The sequence below is a fragment of the Belonocnema kinseyi genome, chromosome 9 (genome assembly GCF_010883055.1).
Source record: "Belonocnema kinseyi isolate 2016_QV_RU_SX_M_011 chromosome 9, B_treatae_v1, whole genome shotgun sequence".
Taxonomy (NCBI): domain Eukaryota; kingdom Metazoa; phylum Arthropoda; class Insecta; order Hymenoptera; family Cynipidae; genus Belonocnema; species Belonocnema kinseyi.
This window is the reverse complement of record NC_046665.1, coordinates 54,739,376-54,761,670: the sequence shown is the minus strand read 5'-3', so window position 1 is coordinate 54,761,670 and position 22,295 is coordinate 54,739,376. Positions and strand designations below refer to the sequence as shown.

General features: G+C 27.6%; 2 protein-coding genes across 3 annotated transcripts in view; one reads left to right on the top strand and one right to left on the bottom strand.

Annotated features, from left to right (window-relative positions):
- The window catches only part of LOC117179366 (speckle-type POZ protein B-like), an 86,496-nt gene that overhangs the window by 11,902 nt on the left and 52,299 nt on the right, over positions 1 to 22,295 (bottom strand). The window lies entirely within an intron of this gene.
- Positions 11,968 to 22,295, top strand: part of LOC117179367 (ribosomal RNA small subunit methyltransferase NEP1) — an 11,302-nt gene continuing 974 nt past the window's right edge. Inside the window, exons 1-3 of one of the 2 annotated variants that reach the window (XM_033371083.1) lie at positions 11,968 to 12,235; positions 14,794 to 15,037; positions 18,077 to 18,285. In XM_033371083.1, coding sequence (XP_033226974.1) covers positions 12,077 to 12,235; positions 14,794 to 15,037; positions 18,077 to 18,285 — 612 coding nt within the window. In that variant the 5' untranslated portion in view covers positions 11,968 to 12,076. The remainder of the gene's footprint in view (positions 12,236 to 14,793; positions 15,038 to 18,076; positions 18,286 to 22,295) is intronic. The other variant, XM_033371084.1, reaches the window with a different exon arrangement.

Here is a 22,295-nt window from a genome sequence, read left to right as displayed (position 1 = left end):
CCCACTTTTTGTCAAATGTCGAAGCTTTGAGACCCCCTGAATCCGAAAAACAGATTTTCACGAATGTGTCTGTGTGTCTCTATGTCCGTCTGTCTTTATGTCTGCCTGTATGCATGTCTATCTGTTTCCACAATAACTTTTGAAACAATTAATCTATTAGATTGGCCTTTGGTTCACTCATTTAGTATCCTAAACTAGAGGTCGAATTCGTTAGCCAGCCATTTTGATAAAAATTCAAAAAGTGGGCACATTTTGAATATTTTTGAGACCATTTTTTTTTTTTAATTAAAATATTCTCTGTACGGTTATTCATAGTAATCACAAAGTGGAACAATTTATCCTAATTACTTTTTTCATAAAATCAAAAATTACTAGAGTTATAGCATTCACAAAATTCCAAAAAACACACGAAAATGAACATTTTAAGCCAAATAACGCACGATATTAAAAAAAAAGTCAAGAGAAGAAAAAGGTTGCTTTTTGAATGTCCTAAAAGATTATTATAACAACGTTTTGAATTTTCTTGGAAAATCAAAAGTTCAAATTTTGAGAGCATACAAAGTAATGAAAAATCCAAAAATTACATTTTTCGGCCAAACTATGCAAAATACGGTAAAATATGATAGCAAAAATTGTGCATTTGAAAAAGATCTACAAATTTGTTATAAACTACTTTTTGATAGGATACGTAGTTTTGGCTTTAATTATGAAAAACATAATTAACAATAAAAGAAATCTGCGCGCTGCGTGGGCATATTCTTATCACAACTTTTGTGTTTTAATTTCTTTTTCGTCTCGTGTGTGGGGTTTCAAACAATTTAATTTTTTATGTTTTAATGCTATTTTTTACGATTAAAACAAAAAACAGAACTATCAAAAAATTATTCATGACAAATCATTTTTACGTTCTCATCAGAGAAGGTCATTCTATTAGATTGGCCTCTGGCACACTCTTTTAGTGTCCTAAACTAAAGGTCAAGTTTGTTAGCCAGCCATTTTGTATATAAAATTCCAAAAGCGAGCGCATTTTGAATATTTTTGAGACCACTTTTTTCATAATTCAAAAATGTTCTGTACGGATATTTATAGTAATCAAAAAGTTGAACAATTCAGCCTGATGACTTTTTTCATAAAACCAAAAATTACCAGAGTTAAAGCATTTACAAAATTCCAAAAAACACACGAAAATGAACTTTCAAGCCAAATAACGGACCATATAAAAAAAACCGTATGTGTAAAGTTTAAATCATAAAAAAACATTGGATTTCAGGGATAAACTCGAGTGCGAAGCACGAGATAAGTGATGAGAATGTCTTTGTTAAAGCCGAAGGAGCTTTAACAAAAGAGAATTCACAATCATCAAATTACTGTTGTAGATGCTTTTACCTTAGTTTTAGAAAGTCTATGCACACATATCGAGCGCGTAGTGCTAGGTGAATGCATCATCGAGCTCAAAGCGCGAGACAAATACATTATCGAGCGCGAAGAGCGAAAATCAACAGTCGCGCGCCCTAGACACGCTCAAATCATCGATTCAAGCGAGCCGCGTGCATCGCGCGAGTTGAGAATATGCCCGCGATGCGGGTAGACTTTTTTAAATGTATAACTTTAAATTTCATGTTTATATCAATACAATAACTTAATTTATTTAGTTCAGATTCTATCTTCATAGTGTGCTGAATGTAAAATATTATCTGTTGTCGAGATATTTCTAATTTTGTTAAATCTGAATTAAAATTTTTTTTTAATTTTCCTTCATTATTCGGAAAGAGAACTTACAGTAGATCCCTTTTTTATAATCCCAAAATGTTGTTATTTTTACCGAACTCTACGCGCTGTCGATTTATTTCAAATTTTTTAAACTTATTATTTCGTAAATTTTTTTGTATCTTCAGAAGAGTCAATCTTCTTTTTTAATAATTCCAAAAATTCGTTATCAGATTTATAATAGACAGATTCAGCTATTAGCTGCAATGGGTAACCACTATAATTTTCAAGAAAAAATCTGGTTAATTTCCCTGCTTATTACTATCAATTTAGAAAAAAAGTACATCCCGGCTTCGTTCAAACTATATTTTTAATGTGATTTTTTAGAAAAAAATTGATTCCTTGACAAAAATCATTAATAAATTTCTCAGGGGAAATAACTTTGGTAAACTGATGGACCGCTTGGTTAACCAATTGGTAATCTGGTGCAATCCAAATAATCTAGTGCAATCCGACGTAATCCGCGTTTTAGCCCTGAATAATTCAAATACAGTGAAACTCTTCTATTCTGCTGGTTTTTGGTCTGGCGGTGGTAGGGAACAAACTCGAGACTGCCGCTACGGATGTAAGAGCTATGGTTTGTTCACGCCTGAGTGACCACCGATACTCCCCGCCGCGCCTTTTACCTACTTTTTTCTACCTGCATCGCGACATCAATTCTCGGAATGGCTATCTTAGGGATCACTATCTGAATGTTTCATTGCAATTCAAAGTAATAATAGTATTCCGGAATAATTTACTTGTGAAGCGGAGTAATACAGTAATCCAGTTGTAATATATGTCTAATCTAGAGTAATCCATCTCATTCACTTGTAATCCAAAGTATCGGAGAAATTTACATAGGTGATCCAAATAGTTTTCAACCATTCTGTTGTTTTTTTTTTTGTTGAAAATTAATTTTGTTAACTGAAAATTTCACTATTTTATTTTTGGTTAAAAATTGATCTTTTTTAGTTCATAGTTCATGTATTTCGTTTAAGATTCGTCTTTCTCCATGAAAATTCATGGTTTTGGTTATAAATTCAACTATTTGGTAAAAATTAATGTACTTTGTAAAGAATTCAACAATTTATTTATTTATGTATTTCTGGTTCAAAATTCGTTCTTTTACGGAAAATTTAACTTTTCCATTCTTTATTGTAAATTTATATTTTTTAGTTGAAAATTCAACCATTTAGTGGCAATTCGAACTAATTTGTTAAAAAAATAATTTTTAAGTAGTTGAATAATTTTAGTTATGAAAGCATCTCTTTAATAGCAAATGTAACTGCTGTACTTAAAGATTTATCACTTCATATGAAAATTAATCTCTTTGGTGGAAACTGTAACTATTTTGTTGAAAATTAGTTAGTTTTTAATCTAAACTAGGTTTTTTAAATAGGAAATTTAATTGTTGCATTTTTTATTGTAAACTTATATTATTTATTTGAGAATTCAACTATTTTGTTGAAAATTCGTATATTTTGTTAGAAATTGGTCTGTGTTAGTGAAAAATTCATCTTCTCAGTTGCAAATCCAACGACTTTAATGAAAGTTGAACTAATTTATTTAAAACTAATTTTTTTTATTAGAGGTGCATACTACTAGTAAAAAATAATACCTTTGGTTGCAAATTTAACTATTTTGTTGAAAAATCGTTATTTTTCAGTTGAAAAATTATTTTATAAATACAAATTTAATATTCCAGTTGAAGTCATCGTTTTAGTTGAAAATTCATCTCTTTTAATGACACTAACTGTTTTGTTATAATTTCTTCTCTTTCGGGAGAAAATCCATCTTTTCGTTTAAAAAATTAACTATTTGGTTAAATATTTATCTATTTTTTTAAAATTTAATGAGTCTTAAAAAACAATCCTTTTTGGTTTAAAACGTTGCATAAGTCTAGTTTAGGCGATGCAATCCACCATAATTGTATGTAATCCAGAGTAATCCTCTGCAATCCGGAGTAATCTTAGGCATACCAGAATAATTCTGTATACAGAGATAATACAGGACCTGCGATATAATCGGGAGTAGTCTCCACCACCGCTAGACGGCATTTTTAGTTTTTTCCCCCCGTCAATTTTTTTTAATGAGTTTAAATTAATCTAACAAATTTAACAAATTTTTAAAACAGAATTACATTTTCATTTTTGTATTTTACCTGATCTTTTAAAACAATTTAGATCTTTTTCAATAATTTAAATTAATCTCACAAACATAACAAACCTCTAAAATAGAATTACATCTTTAATTTGCGTAGTTTAGTATATCTAATTTTTTAAAATAAATTTTTTAACTTTCGTATTTGATTAAAATTGTTTTATCTTTCTAGGATTTTTTTAATACATAGGCAATATCACTTAAAATAAGTTAATATAAAAAGCATAATAAATACAAAGCTATCAATGATTCTCAATAAAAATACCCGTCAATACAGTGTGGTGCGATTTGCCAGCAATGAGTAATCCATGACGGCAGAATTTTTGAAAACATACTTTATGAAATAACACCCATGAAAATTCATGTCGGGAATTTATTCAGATTAAAATATAAACCTAGCATAGTTTCGTGAAGCTGAATAGTAACACAGTGATATATTAAGAGTACATATCAATTTAAATTTTTAATTTAATAAACGAAGTGTATACACTGTCGACACCGGCAATAAAAAAATTGTCGGTACCGGTAAAAAAAAATTACCGGTACCGACAATTTTTTACCGTTTTTTTTAGAAAGCATATTTCTAGCAAGGTAGCGACAGGAACGTAGTGTCTAGCCTGCCGGCGCCGGCAAGATTGAATGTTACAGGTTTTTTTATTTTTATTTATTTTTGATTAATCGTATACTGATGCATGTTGATGGGCTGATTACAAACCTGAATGAATTTTTTACCAAATTAATTGTTGAATTTTCAACAAATATAAAGGCTAAATTTTAAACCAAAAATGGAGTAGAGCAATTATCACTGAAAAATTTCATTTTTACCAATAAAATTGGATTTTCAACAAACACGCTCAATTCTAAATCAAAGAGATGAATCTTTTAAAAAATGATGAATTTTTAACAAAACAGTTGATTTTCAACCGATTAGTTTAAACTTCATACCAAATTGTTGTATCCTCGACCAAACAAGATTAATTTAGACCCAAACAGTTGCATCTTGAATAAAAAAAAGATGAATTTTCAACAAAGAAGATTAACGTTCAACCAGAAAATACGAAATCTTAGCAAACCATTTAATTTTCAATTAGAAAATATCAATTTTCAATAGAAAAATATCTCAAACCAAAATATGATTTTTTTAAACCAGAAGATTATTTTTTTTAATGGAATAGTTAAATTTTCAAGCAATGAGATAAACCTAGAAACGAAAAAATGAATTTTTTACGAAAGCTTTTAACCAAGAAGCTGAAATTTTGACAAAAAAATATGCATTTTTAACCAAATGATTGCATTTTAAACCAAACACTAGAATTTTGAACCAAAAATATAATAGTAGACTTCTCAAACAAAGGTAGTTGATTTTTTTTGTTCTATTAATTTAGTTCGTATGTAAGCGAAAAATAAGAAAAGGAAAAGAAAGCATGTTTCAACGTTACTTCCGCCTTCCACTGATTCTCCCACCACAATCAAAGTTTATAGCGTGATCCCATCTATCAAATTATTAACGCCCTGAATGGACGGCCCCTAAACTAAAATGAGACAGAACTTGTAAAATTATCCTGTGATTAGTAAAACTTAATATACATACTTTTATCCCTCGTCACAATGGTAAAAAGACAGAATGGACAGAATACTCAAAATCTCATCAAGTAAAAACTAGGAATTATAATGCGTAAAATTAAACAGACATGTTCTTCGGGGATTCCCCGTTAAACCTTAGCAAGGTTAGTCCTGAAAACAACAATCTCTTTTCGACATAAAAAAACACCCAAGACAAAAATGTATACATTTCTATGAATTAAGATACACACTTGACATATATAAATATATATTACCTTCCTAGAACTTGAGATTTCAAATATTTCGTTCGCTTTTTACGCGGAATCACGAGCGTCTATTGCACAGTTGTACCAATGTACTTACACAGTTCCACTCAAAGTCCCAAATAATGGCGGTTTTCTAGACAAATTGTCGTCTGCTCTTCGAGTGAAAAACAAAATTGCTTTCCATAATTAATTAATATTTGGTTTTTTCACTTTTATAAAGCTTTTATTACCTGCACATCCACTCCAAATAATTTATTAAAAAAATACAGATTATTTATGAAATGGGAAATTCAAATGAGTCTAGAGAAAGATTAGACAAGAGAGGATTTTACTAGGTTTGTTAGCCGCTTGAAAGCGCTAATCGTTTTAGTCTAAGTTCCGCGAAAATTCAAATCGGATCAAGAAAAAAAATGTTAATACGAAGTATGATCAGTTTATAGTTTAGTCATAAAACAAATTAAATTTGTAACTCATTCATTTTGAAGAGACAAAATTTAATATTTTAATTACGGGTCAATTTTTCTTGTGTAGTTTTTATTTTCACAAATATGACATGATTGCCTACTGAATTAACGTTTCAAACTATGTGTCTTCATAACTTTCTCTATTTTTGATACCGAATCGTTGAATTTTCAAATAATAAATGTAAATTTATACCAAAAATTAAATAATTTATTTTTCAACCAAAATTATGCATTTTCAAACAAGATTAATAATTGAAGTTCCAAATAAAAAAAGGTAAATTTTCAACAACAACAAAAAACGAATCTTGAACCAAATTGTTCAATTTTCAACTATAGAAATAAAATTCAAATAAAAAAAAAAGTCAACAAAAAAGTTCTAATACCAAAGAAATCAATTTTGAACTAAAAAAGATGAATTTTCAACTATAAAGGGAAAAGTTTGATTTTCAGTTTCAAAAATAATTTGTAATCAAGGAAAAGAAACTTCAGCAACATATGAAAAGTTTCGATTCAAACAAGAAGAACACTTTTCTATAAAAAAAAAGAATTTTGAAGTAAAAAATTCATTTTTCAACTCAAAATTCATTTAAACTAAATATACTAAAGTTCTGAGTTAAAAATTATTTTTTACAACAAAACAAAAAATACGGATTTTAAAACATTTTGAAACAAAAGAAATAATATTCTCCCAAAAATTAAATAGTTACATTTTCAGTTTAAAAAATAATTGTCAACAAACAAACATTCTTTTAACAAAATAGTTCAATCTTCAACAAAAGAAATGAATTTTCAACGAAAAATATAATTTTTTTTAATAAGTACAAACTTTAAATATGCAGTTAAATTTTGAACTGAAAAGATAAATTTTGAATCAAAAGTAGAATAGTTTAATTATCAGATAAAAAAATAATTTTGAATCAAGATAAAGAAGTTTCAACAAAATATTTAAATTTTCAACTAAAACAAATGAATTTTTATGCAAGAAAAATAATTTTCTTTCAAAAAGAAGAATTTTCAACTGAATATATGCTCAAATGTTAATTTAAAAAAATTGTTAACAACACAAAAACGACGAATTTTTTAACAAATTAGTTAAATTTTTTAGAAGAAAAATGAATTTTTAACTAAAATATATGAATTTTTGAAGGAGAAGAATACTTATCAACTAAAAAAGGTGAATTTTTAACCACAGATTTGAATTTTCGACTAAAAGAGATCAATCTTCAAGCAAGAGAAACACGAATTTTCAAAAAATAAGTTAAATTTTCAAATAAATAAATGATTTTTCAACCGAATAGGTGATTTTTTAACCAACAAGATTAATTTTCAAACAAAAGAGATGTATTTTGGATAACGTACATGATGTTAATTTTCAACAAGCAACGAGATGAATCTTCAACATACACTTGAATTTTTAATAAAGCGTTTCATCTTTTAACCAAGCAGTTGTATTTTCCATAAAAAAAGTTGCGTTCTTAACATAAAATTTAATACAGTGAGACTCTTCAATAGCCCTCCCTTCTATAGCCCTTCTGAAAATTGACGCCGCGTCGCATGTATGTGTAACAGGTGCTGCGCGGGTTGTGCGGGATCTGCAGCTGTCACTCAAGTGAGCAGTCAGGCGTGAACAAACAAAAGTGGAGCAGGCTATAATGAGTTAGTTCCCACCCAACGTCAGCCCCGAAATCGGAGCTATAGAAGAGTTTCACTGTAGTTGATATTTCCACAAAAAATTAAAAACCTTTGAATTGAATCAAAAAGGTCAAGTTTTCAAACAAATAGTTTATTTTTCAATTATAAAAGATAAATTTTTACCAAAAATAAAATAGTTATTTTTTCAGTAAAGAAAAATAATTTTTTAGCCGATAAAAAAATATATTTTCAACAAAATAGTTACATTTTCAATCAATAAATTCTAACAAAGTATTTCAACCAAGTTGTTGATTTTTTAACTATAAAAGATTTGAGTTTTTGATAGAAAAGCAGCTGAATTCAACCAAACAAGAAGAATTTTTTTTTAAATAAGTAGAATTTCCAGCAAAAAGATTTCTTGTTCAAAAAAAAAAAAAATGTCAACTAAATTGTTACATTTTTAAGCCAGAAACACGACTTTTCTGCAAAAATGTTGGACTTTTAAGCCGAAAAATATGGTATTTCTTAGTTTTCGCTATAAAAACTAGACAACTTCTGAAAAATACTTTGAAATCTTTCAGTTGACGCAATAATCTGATCTTTGTGAAATTCAGAACTTCGCAACAAGACCAACCGCACTTGAAATCTTTCATTTTTTGAAACTATTTGAATGCTATTTGAACATTATTTGATAGATAAACTAGCAAATCTTATTGGTAATTTTTATTTAAAAAACAAAAAAAAATTCATTTATGAAATTTGAATTTTCGAAGAACTTGGACTAGACTCATTAGCGCTACCTAGCGGCTGAGAAATTGATTGGTTGGTGGAAAATCTATCACCAATCAAATTCAAGTTTTGTCGACAAATGGCTTTTTGTTTTCGTTTCTCCCATGGATATAGGAAAGACGGGACTAGACATGCCATCCTAACTTTACGAGCGGGGTTGAATTCACGGGAGGAGGGAGAATTTCATGAGTGGGGCGAGCCGCCATCTTACGATGTGCCACATAATCATGCGCACGAGCGTTTTTTGCCGATAAATTGTGCAAGAAAATCAGCCCCATGCATCGCCCCCACTTTTCTGTTTTCTTACTATCCGGAGGGGAATTGTTGGTTAAACTAATCCAACAGATGGCGCCACAAAAAGTAGGTCTGTCTTTTTCATTGAAATGCATTGAGAAAAAGAAAAAATAATTTTAAAAACTGATGCTGTTTGCAAATAAAAAAAATATATATGAAAAAATAAGAGTAACCATTACTAATTATTTAAAAAAAGAAAAAAGTCAAGAGAATGTGTAGTTTAATATTAATAAAAGTTAATTTTGAGATATATTTTGAAAACTGTTCGAACTTTATATTTTTTTGATTTACTTTGCTCATATGATTGATTCTATTATTTGTTAAAGATAAAAAAAATTATGTTTTGTTAAAATTATTAATGTAACTAATGAAAAAATTAATAATATTAAAAACCTCAATGACAAAAATATCTAAAACATATACATGATCAGGAAAATTAATAAAAAATATATGACGTATCTCAAATATAAATATAATAATAATTAAAATAGGTAAGACTACATCTTAAGTTGCTCAGTAAAGGATCTTTGTACCTTTAAAATCTTGACAATTTTAAGTTTTGAAGAAAATATTTTTTTAAAGTAATAGTAATTGTAATTAAAATGATTGAGGGAATAATTTGGTAAAAAGACAATGAAAAGAGTAATAAATGAGAAAATGGATTTAAAATTATTTAATATAATGTATATATTTAAATTCACTTTTTTTGTTCAGCTGGATGCTCCGAACTTTTGTCTTCTCTATTTGTTTATTAATAATTTTTCTACTCAAAGTATGAAAAAACTGAAATGTTGTACATAACAATTTGTTACGCTTTAATAACTGATCAGGAAAGCTTCATATTGTCTTAAATTAATGCTTAGGGACTCATAAAATACAAATAGTTTGTTTATCATTCCATTTATTTGTTGCAAACAAATTTGATGAACAAATTAAAAAAATAGTCTTATTATTAGTACAATTTTTTTGTTGCTAAAAGTGGTTCGCATTAATGTAGGAATGACATTTAATAACAAAAATAATTTAAAAGTTTATAATAACTATTGTTATAAGCAATTCTTGTGAAAAAATATTAGAATTCGAGATTTAAACAATTATTATTTCCTTCAAGCGCCAGAAAAACTTCAGGTATTCCTTCAAACAATAAATATTTCATGATATTTGATCAAATATAACAATTTAAATTGTTGTAAACACATTAGATGAACAAATTCAAAATTTTGCTCCTTTCGCATAGAATTTTTTTTTTTTTTACACTGGAAATGTTTTAAGCTGTTGGACGAATAACTGCTAGTCACAAAAATATTTGAGAAGTTAACAATAACCATTGTTATAAATAATTCTCGTGACAAAATATTCAAATGTAAGGTTATCAAAATTTTTATTTTCCTTAATCGCTACAATGGCTACGGATATTGATAAAAAAATGTATCTTTGATCATATTTAGTGGAATATAACAACTTACATGTTTATAAAAAATTTACATAATAAATTTCCCAATATTGGCAGTTTCACTTGGAAAAAGTCGGGTTTTCAATCGTAATAGATTGGAAATGAATCATAAGACGGCATGCTAAGATTCACTCAATACAAAATCTTTTGACAATAACCCCCCGACTTGACCATTAAAGAAAATTTAAATTTGATAAAACCTTGAGTTTAAATATTTTGTCACAAGAATTGTTAATAACAGTGGTTATTGTTAACTTCTTAGAAATTTTTGTGACTAGCGGTCATTCGTCCAATAGCTTAAAACATTTCTAGTGCAAAAAAATGTCTATGCGATAAATTTAAAAATTATTTTTCTTATTAAATGATGACATTTAATAACAAAAATAATTTTTAAATTGTTTCTACATTAATCCTACATTAATTAAAAGCACTTTTAGCAAAAAAAAACAAACAATTTCACCGATAATAAGACTTTGTTCATACTTTGACTGGAAAAATTATTAATAACAAAATAGATGCATTCCTCCAACCGTGCGTCATGAGTACAGTACGTTTGTTAATAGATTTTATTAGCTTATAGTCTGTTTATTTCAGAAATAAGGTTTGCAATAATATAATTAACTATTTCATTTAAAATCTCCTTTCAATTTTTAAATAAAATTATTAGGGGCTGAATGCAGCGAGAAAAAAGCTTTCAAGATTAAGCAACAAATAAATTATTGAACTGTATAAATATATATATGATGTTTGGTTCAATTAAAATAAATATATACATTATATTACATAAAATTAAATCCATTTTCTCATTCATCATTCGTGACATTGACTTTTTACCAAATGATTCCCTTAAAATTTTAATTACAATTACCACTACTTTTGAAAAATATTTCCTTCAAAACTTGAAATTGTTAAGAGTTTAAAGGTACAAAGATTCTTTACTTTGCAACTTAAGTTGTATAGTCTCACATATTTTAATTATTATTATATTTATATTGGATATAAGTAATATATTTTTTATTAATTCTTCTGATCATGCATATGTTTTTAATATTTTTGTCATTGAGGTCTTAAATATTATTAATTTTTTCCTTAGCTACATTAACAATTTCAACAATAAATAATTTTGTTTAACTAGAACGAATAATAAAATCAATAATATCAGAAAAATAAATAATAGAAATATGAAGTTCGAACTGCTTTCAAAATGTATCTCAAAATTAAATTTTATTCATCTTAAACTACATATTTTTGCGACATTTTCTTTTTTGAAATAATTGGTAATAGTTACACTTATTTTTGCATATATATTTTTTTTTTGTTTATTTGCAAACAGCATCAAGTTTTTAATTATTTTTGCTTTTTCGTAATGCAATTCAATGAAAAAGACAGACCTACTTTTTGTAGCGCCATCTGTTGGATTAGTTTTGCCGAGATTTCCCGTCCGGATCGTAAGAAAACTACCATTCCATACACATATACGGTCGAAGCAGGGGGCTGAAGAAAATATAAACATGTGGGCGCTGCCATATTTTCGCTGGACATCAAAAGATGGCGGACCTCCCCTCATTGCATCATCCCCGCAGTGGCATACCTATAGTCCCGTGTTTCCTATGTCCATGGTTTCTTCTAACCTATAAATTGATCACGTGCGTACAAGTAAAGAGAGACAGGGAAATTGTGCAAAGAAAATAAATTGTTTTTAAAAAATGGGGAAAAAGAGGAAAGATCGCGAAGAAAGCAACGAATATGAATTTGATCCTGCTCCAAAACATCTCCAAGTAGCTCATATGAAAGATCAGGAGAAACGACTCATCGTAATACTGGAAAATGCCCAGTTAGAGTCTGTCAAAGTAAGGTTATGTTTGGTAAATTATTGATATATTATTCAAAAATTTTCTATTTAAGAAGTTGTTAAAGTAACAGTTTGATGTCTAAAACGCAGTTAAATTATTATCATATTTTCCTATTCACTCCAATCCTAAGCATACATTTATTGTGTATTTATACCTATAAATAAAGTACGGTTGAAATTTTATTTTCATTTGAAAATTATACGCATTATTATTTTAATCGAAACAATTTGTAAATCCTTCAGGGAAACTCTTTGCCTTACTTCCCTTTTTTAAAGAATTTCTCTCTTTCCCCCTGATTTCAAGAAACTTGCTTGTTAACTGAAATAGAAACTTAGAACCCAATCAGAAAAACAAACTATTTTTTGTTGTAAGTTAATTGTTTTGAGTTAGAAATTCAACTATTTTTCTAAAAATGTAATTATTTTATTATGAATTCAACTATTTTGTTAAAAAAAAATTTTTTGGTTTTTAATTAATTCTTTTTTTTTGCTGAAGTTAAATTTTTTTTCTTTAAGATGAGTCTACAATTAAGCTTTGAGTTTAAAATTAATCTCTTTTGGTTAAAAATTCGACTTGGAAAATTTCATTCTTTTTTAGAAAATTCAACTGTTTTGTTGAACATTTATCTTTCAGGAGAGAAAATTCTTTCTGCAGATTTAAAATTCATCTTTTGGCAGGAAAATAGTCTTTGTTGAAAATTAATTCCGTTTAACTTAAAACTCAACTATTATATTTTAGGGTCAGAATTCATCTCTTCTGGTTAAAAAATCTACTCTTTTGGTTCAAAATTCTACTAGTGGTTAAAAACTAATTTTTTATTTTAAAATGAAACTGCTTTGTTAAACATTCGTTTTTTTGGGTAGGAAATTCGTCCTTTTTTATTCAAAATTCATGTTTTTAGGTACAAACGTCTTTTTTTGTTGTTGCAAATCAATCTTTTTTCGTTAAACTTGAACTTTTAGGTTGAAAATTCAACTTCCAGTTTTGAAAATTAAACTACCTTCTAGAAAGCTCGGTTTTTGTTTTTTGTAGTAATCTTTTTTGGTTAGAACTTGACTTTTTTAAATCGAAAAATGTTAAAATTATATTATTGGCAATGAATTATTCATCTCTTTTAGTCAAAAATTCTATTGTTTGGTTAACAATAATAAATTATTTTGCTTAAAGTCAAACTATTTTGTTGAAGTAATCTTTTGTGGTCAAAAATTTAACTGTTTTGTTAAACATTCGACTTTTACGGTAATTTTTTTTGGGCTGAAACTTCATCTTTTGGTAGAAAAGTCATCTTTTTTATTGAAAATTAATTCTATGTAATCCAAGAGTCTGCTTTTGATTTATATTTCATCTCTTTTGGTTAAAATTTCACAATTTTCTTAGAGTCATCTTCTTAGGTCATAATTTCAAATTTTTTGTGGAACATTCATATTTTGGAAAAGAAAATTCGTTCTTTTAAATTCAAATTCATCTTTTGGTAAAAAATTATATTTTTTTGTAAAGTAAATTTTGTTTAGAAATTGCAACGATTTTTGGTTGAATTTTAAACTTTTTTATTTTAAGGTTTTTGACCAGGTGAATTTATCAATAATTCTGATGTTAATTTTGTTTTGCGTACATGTTCTATAACCAATATTTTGTAAATATTGATATAAAATTGTGAAAAAGATGCTCTCTAACCTTTTTTATTTGAAAATTTGATCATTTGATTAAACATTCATTTTTTTATGTGAAAAATTCAGCTGTTTGTTTCAAAAGTCAAATTTCTGTTGAAGATTTGTCTTTTCTACTTGAAAGTTACACTATTTGGTTATAAATGCAACTGTTTGATTCAAATTAATTTTTTAATTTCAAATTCAACTTTTAAGTTAAAAATTCATTATTCTTAGTTGTAAAATAACTTTTATGTTGATAATTTATCTTTTTAGTCTTGTAAGTTAATTTTTTGTTTTTAATTCGGCTTTTAAGCTTGAAAACTCAACTCTCTCGTTAAAAATTCGTATTTTGGGGTTGAAAATTAATCTTTTTCGGTTGTAGATACTACCATTTTTGTTGAAAATTCAATATATTTCGACTTGAAATCTTTTATTTTTGTGACAAAATATTCTATTTCCCCTGTTTTGAGAGCATTTTGGGCTGTGAAAAATTCGATGGCAAATTTTTAATAAGATTATCTAAAGATGTTAGAGTTTTTGTGAAAATCCTTTGCAACTCTAATTAAAATTAGCATTTTAACTTGCTAAAAAACCACAATTATAGTTATGAAATTTAATCTGCCTTGGATTATTTTGTTATGAAATTCATCATTAAAAACATACTTTCAACCAACTTTAAACTGAGCCATTAAAAAAATCTTTAAAATTGATAAAAATATTTCCAATTTTAGCATAAAAATTCTAACATTTAAGATATATAATTTATTTTGAAGATATGTAATTGTGTAAATTTAGACATTTAAATTGAAATATGAAAGACTATTGACTGAATTAAGTGAAAGACTTACTATTTTCTGTAACAAAGATTGATGGCCCATTTATAAAGTAAGTTTTAGTAATTAAGATCTTAAATTTGTACAGGTTGGTAATAATTTTCAACTTCTAAACTGCGATGATCACGCTGGTATTTTAAAAAAAGATAAACGCGAGCCTGGTAAAAGTAGACCTGACATAACGCATCAATGTCTGCTAATGTTGATGGATAGTCCTTTAAACAGAGCCGGTTTATTACAAGTCTATATTAAAACAGAAAAGAATGTCTTGATAGAAGTGAATCCGCAAACCAGAATTCCCAGGACGTTCAAGAGATTCGCAGGTCTCATGGGTAAGGAAATTAATCGATACTTTGTAATGATTGAGAGTCTAAATTTCTGTACCCAGGGTCTCTGTCCTGCCTGGAAAACTTAGAAAATGTCAGGGAACCTGCAAAAATCTGTAAATGTCAGGGATTTTTGTTTAAAGTCAGGGAATTTTGTAGAGAGCGTGTTTAATGTGTTTTAAATTGCAATATACAATTAAACAACCATAATTCTTCATTTGTAAAAGTAACTTTAGATCGTTTTTAGTTGAAAATTTAAGTATGTGGTGGAAAATCCATTTCTTTCATTGAAAGTTCGCCTCTTTTTTTGGTAGAAAATTAATTTTGGTTAACAATTCATCTTGTTGCTTAAAAATTCAACAGTTTGGTTGCAATTTTTCTCTCTCTGGACTGAAAAATCTCTTTTAGCTAACAATTCAACACAACTTTAATTAAAAATAAAAATCTTTTTTGGTTGAAATATCATTTACTACATTTTTCTTTCAGAATTTATCTTTTTGGTAAGAAAAATTAATTAACTAATTGAAAGTTAAATTCTTTTGTTAACATTTTTTTTTTGTAAAGATTCATCCTTTTCTTGGCTGAAAATAAATGTTTCTTAACCAAAAATGTAACTATTTCAGTTGAAAATTCCATTATTTTAGTTAAAAATTCATCTCTTTAGTTGAGCATAAACTTTATTAACTAAAAATTGAAGTTCAATTTTTGGTTGAAAAATGATCTTTTTCAGTTCAAAAATGGTATTTTTAGTAGAAATTAATCTTCTTGGTTGAAAATTCAATCATTCTAATTAAAGATTGATCATTTTAGTTGAATATTCATCTTTTGCGTTCGAAATTCAACTATTCTAGTTGAAAATTCATTACTTTCAATGAAAATGTAACTTTTTTTTTGTAAAAAATTCAACAGTTTGATTACTATTTTTTTCTCTCTTGACTGAAAAATCTTGCGTAGCTGAAAATTCAAGTCATGTTGAATAGTCGTCTTTTTTGAGTGAAAATCTTTTTGGGTGAAAACAAATATTGTAGTTAAATATTTATCATTTTAGTTGTAAATTGGTCACTTTAAAAAAATATTTTTTTTGAACATTAGATTTTTTAAATTGAAAAGATAACTATTCCAATTAGGTATTCTATCGCTTTACCTGAAAATTCATCTCTTTCGTTGAACATTAATTTTTTTACTGTAAATTTAACTGTATTTTTTTTACAATTTATATTTTTTAGTTGAAAATTCACATATTTTTGTTGAGAAGTCATCTCTTTGATTTAAAAATCAATTATTTTAATTGAAGAATAATAAGTTTGTGTGAACATTAATTTTTTTAACTGAAAATTTAACTGCTACATTGTTGGTTGAAAATTTGTCCTTTTTAGTTGAAAATACAACTATTTCGCTGAAAATTCATATATTTTATAGAATCCCCATATTTTGGGTAGAAAATTAATCTTTTGTTTTAAAATTAGGCATCTTGTTTGAAAATTGATCTTCTTCGTTGAAGATCCAAGTATTTCAGTTAAATATTCATCATTTTAGTTGATAATTCATCGGTTTGATGAAAAATTAGAATTTTTTACTGAAAATTTAACTATTCCATTTTTTGTTGAAATATAATCATTTTTAGCTCCAAAATCAAGCTATTGGAATCTGAAATACTCGAATACGCCACCTGGTGACAGAATCGGAAAGCCCTGAGCGTAGGTAAATTTTGATGGGAAGTATAGGCGAATATACGAAAATAATTTTTCTAAAGATTTTACAGTGTTTTTTACAGTGAAACCGGGATAAAAATAAAAAGTGATAAATAAAAAGTTACAAATAAAATAAATCAAACTTTATTAATGGAGTTTTCGCCACGAAAATCGAAGAGCAAAGTGTTTTGTTGTGTGTTTGGTTGCTCTTCTATTGCTCGAAAGGAAGAAACTGTTCGGTTTTTCTGAAATGTAAATAAACTTCTATTTAAAAAAAAAAAAAAACATGAAAAATCTTATAGTACATTTACAGCATTTACTGATAGTATGGCTCGAGAAATAAAACAGAATAAAGTAAAAAAATGCACGAAATTCAAACGGATTTTCAAGCTTGTTCCACTGTCAATAAAAAAGTTTGAAGAAAAAGTTATAATCATCGTCAAATATTTATCGTTTTTATTCTTTAATGATTTTTCAGCATTCCAAATGAAAATAATCAAAGCACGTTCTAAATAAAAATATTATTTTATGTATAACAGTATCAACATATCCTCAAATCTGAAAAAAGTTACTACTGATTTGTCATTTCAAGTTGATATGAATTAAATTCTTCATTGAAATGTCGATAGTTAATTTTACATTTTAAATGTTTATGAGGGAAAAAAATCAAGAATTTATTATGTAGACAACAAGAGTTTTTAAATTCGAAGTTTACAAACAAAATGCAATAATAGAAACTGAAGTTTCATTTTCCACCTCTTTACCGCAAAAATAGAAGGTGTCCTGCAAGTAAAATTCTTTCTCCTTCTACAATTTTTCTACATGTTGGTGTAGATTTCGTGAAATTGCAAATTTGAGCTATTGTTACTTTCATTTTTAAGGCTTGAGATTAATTTTCAATCTTTTTACGTGAATCTTATGAGACGTCTACCTACTGTCGCCGGCCATATTGCTTTTGCCGCTAGTGGTGCCCTCAAGATTTCAGATCCCAATTGGTTGAGAATCCATATACATATATTGTTGAAAAAGCGTATTTTTTTATTAGAAAATTACTTGCAATGTTATTAATTTTTAGTGATTTAAATTGAAATTAATATAGTACCCTCATTAATTTCACCTAAATATGCACATAACTTAAGTATAAGAAGATAAAATAAAAATTTATTTGAATTATTATTGAAATTCATGAACTTTAGGAATAAATTATTTAAGAAATGATTAATTATGTTTTTAATATTATTTAATTAATGGGTGGTCCTAATGTATTTAAGTATATTTTTAATATCGTTTATCGTGTTGAAAAATGCGAAACAATTATAAACTTATTATATTAAAAAACTTATTATTATTACAGTGCAACTCCTACACAAATTCTGTGTTCGTGCATCTAATAGTCCAATGAAATTATTAAAAGTTATAAAAAATCCTGTGACGAATCATCTTCCAGTAGGATGCAGAAAAATTGCAATGTCTTTCAGTGCAAAAGAGGTCAAAAATCCACGGGATCTTGTCCCTAGCGATGACCCTATTGCTATTGTAATAGGAGCAATGGCTCATGGACAGGTACGTTTTATTTTGTAAATAAATTTTGAATTTAAGAAATTACATTCAGAATTATTGAAGATTAAAATTTTTCTTTAACGTCCAACATTCGAATTGAACTACGAAATTCTTGGACATTAAAAAAAACATAATTCACCGACAAAATTTGAGCGTCATACGCTTTAATGTCTCGATTCAAATTTAAAAAAAAAACTAACAATGTTATGTTATCTTACTGTTTTAGGTACATCGGAAACGGGTAATTTTAATCATAAATTGTTAGATTTCATAAGAAGAGAAATTTTTCTTAAATTTACGTTTTTCGTTTTTATTAGCATTTTTTCTGGAATTTTACATTTTTTAACGATTTTAGGTTATGCTATCTTTTTACATCAAACATTAGGGTTTTCCAATAAAAATCATTCTAGTTTAAACAAGATTTAGAATCGTTTAACAATTTTGGATTATGTTAGTATTTTTATTCTGAAATTCTTATTTTTATTTAAAAAAAAAATAGATTTCATATAAAATTCACTAATTGGCATTTTACACAATTTTATGGTATGTTAATGTTTTTCGCTGGTAATTATTAGTATTTTTATTTTAAAAAATCATTAAATTTCAAAGAATATTTACAATTTTTCAACAACTTTAGGTCATGTTGGTGTGTTCAACCTGAGACAAGTATTTTAAAATAAAAATAAATAGATTTTAATGAAATTATTTTTGTTTCAACAATAGATTGTACAATAGGGTGGTCCAAAAATGCATGGAATTTTTTTTTGCATACTAGAGGCTTACAATCCCTCCCATCTTTTTCCAAATCCGAAAAAATAAATTCTCTAATTTTTTTGTTTATCTTAACAGGTGCCGGTTTTGGTTTAAAGTTTCCCATGTAAAATGCATGGGCAAAATCACTTTTTTGAGTTTTTAAAATAATTATTTAGGGTTTGAAAAAATTTGACGGGAAAGTATGGGGGCCTGTAAAGAATTTTCCAACGAAGAAGTTCATGTATCAGACATATAAGTTTGACACCCCTAACACACCCCCACGAGTACCTGAAAACTACCCTTAAAACAAAAACGGCCAATTCTTCATGAAATCGACCTTTTGAGCACTGTATTCTCATTTTTTTACTTAAAAGTAATACTATTGGTCAAGTGGAATATTTATTATCATTTTTTAATTATTTTTTTATTCTTTAAAGAAATGGAATTTGTTTGAATAATTATTTCTACAAAAATTCATTTTTCCCCTAAAATGTATTACTATTAGTCTAGTGGAACATTTATTAACATTGGTTAAATAATTTTTTATTGTTTAAGCAAATGTAATTTGTTTAATCCATTTTTTCAAAAATTCGTTTTTTCCTTAAAAATTATTACTATTGGTCTAGCGGAGTATTTATTAATATTAATTGATTAATTTTCAATTGTTTAAACAAAACGGAATTTTTTAAAATAATATTTGCATTAAAAATGCGGAACGACCTACATCCAAAGGCACAATGCGGCACTAAAAGTGCTTTATTACCATCTCTGTCACTCTTACGGCATTAACCTTAATATCGCTCCTCTAAATGCTCCTAGGGAAATCGAGTCAATTGTCGAGAATGAGAAGTGCCGCATATACTGGAACTTTATATTCTCGGTGGCTCCGTGTTATCAGGATGCACAAAACTTTTGCCGGATCGTCGTATTGATTCCATTACAGATTGTAACAACCTACCTCACGGTCGTGAGACGTGGTTGTGGCTGAAATTTTACCGCGATTTACCAATAGTAATAATTTTTAGGGAATAAACGAATTAAAACAAATTTAAACATATTCCATTAGTTTAAACAATTAAAAATTAATAAACTAATGTTATTAAATATACCAGTAGACTAATAATAACTATTTTAAGAAATAAACACAATTTTCGAAAAAAAAATATTTAAACAAATTCCATTTGTTTTCAGGTACTGGTGGGGGCGTGTAGGGGTGTTAAACCCATATGTCTAATAAATTAAATTCTTCATTGGATAATTCTCTACAGGTCCCCATACTTTCCCGTCACATTTTTTCAAACCTTAAAAAAATATTCCAAAAACTCAAAAAAGTGATTTTTCCCCATGCATTTTACATGGGAAACTAAAAGTCAAAACCGGCACATGTTAAAATAAAAAATTAGGGAATTTCTTTTTCCTTATTTGGAAAAAATGGGGGAGGGGGGATCTTTGACCTCAGAAAAAAATCGTTTTTGAGCCACCCTATTGTACCAGCTAAAATAATTTCGAATTCTGTCAGTGTTTGTCAGAGAAATACATTTTTATTAAGCAATTAATAGATTCGAAAGGTTCATAGTTCTTTTTTAAATATAAGTTACGTTAGCGGCTTACATCCAGAATTGAGATTTTTAAACAAAAATCATTATAATTTGAACTGTAGTAAAAAATCATTAGATTTAAAAAAACGGTAAAAAAGTGTTGTACATTTTAGATTGCACTAGTTGTTTTCAATGATTTAAATATAGATTAAAAAGAATATTTATAATTTGGAAGCAATTTAAGGTTATGTTAACGTTTTTCACATGAAGTTGGTTACTTTAAAAAAATTGATTAAATTTAAAAGAAAATTTTTAACAATTCGCTTTTACGTTATGGTAGTTGTTTTCCTAGGTAATTATTGGTATTAAAAAAATATATATTTTCAATTATAATTACAATTTTTTAATAAAATTTGGCTATTTTGTTGTTGTGAACCTGAATTCAGAATTTTTACTGATTAAAATCGTTAGAATTAAATCCAATCGGTTTTATGTCAAGTAATAAATTTTACAAGCTTGAAAGATTTTAGACTTTGTTCGTGTTTTTCGTTCAAAATTGCCACTTTTGTTCATAATTTATTAGATTTCAAAGGCGATTCATAATTAAAAAAAGAATAAGTTACATTGGCGTTTTAGATCGAAAATGTTTATTTTTTAACAAAAACCATTATAATTTGAACAAGATTTAGAATCTTTCAACAGTTCTAGATTATTTTTTTGGATTTAGATTTTGCTAAAAATGATGAAGATTGAAAATTCCACTTTGAACTGCTAAAAATTAAAGGTAAAAGCGAATTGCTTATTAAAAACAAGGTTTAAAAGTGTAATATTTACATAATGTTACATGCTAATTTAATAATTAAACCTCCCAATCTATACACAAGAACAATTTTACTGTAAATTGCTTATTTTGAATTAAATCTTAAAATTTTTTTTAACAGCATGGCAACAGTTTAGTTATCTATTAATTGCACAAAAATATTATTTGGTGCTTCTATAGTTAAGATATAAATTTTAATAATTTACAAAAATATTGTCTGCTTTTCTTTTCATTATTATTTTTATTTAAAAATTGTGGAGGACAATTGCGTTCATGTTTCCTAGTAAAAATAAAAATAAACAAGAAAGGAAAAAGGAAGGGGATCTGGAGGTTGCCTTATCTTTGTATGTTCATTTTTATGAAGACGTAGCCTTAAACCTTAAGGCGCTTCAAACGGATGTCAAATTCGCAAGGGGCAATCTAAATCTAAACGGTTGAATTGTTGAACGCCACATTTTAAGCACATGATCTAAATGCAATAGTACCGGACGGTTCAGCTCGTTTTTTCCCGAAAAGATCCTATTTGTTGTTTTATTTTGTAAATGAAAATAAAATGTTATTTCTCGCTTGAAAGTCGAGCGAGCTATACAGTGAAACGGTACTATAGTGCCGCGAGGGGCAGGAGCGGAAAGCGGGGGACTCGCCTGTTATCTGATTACCTTGTCTGTTACCTGTCTATCGAGGTTATCTGAAAGGTCATCTATTATCTTACCTTAGGGACATGAGTATACGCTAGATGGCTCCAACGTCGACTTTGTTGGGACACATCTAAAGCATTGAGTGACCACCGCCTGCTTGAAACTGGCGCGTTGTGTACAGTACACGGGCGTATACCATGGGGGAGGGGGTGCAACAGCGACAAGCGGGTGCTCCATTGTCTTCCCAAGTTACTCACCAAGGGT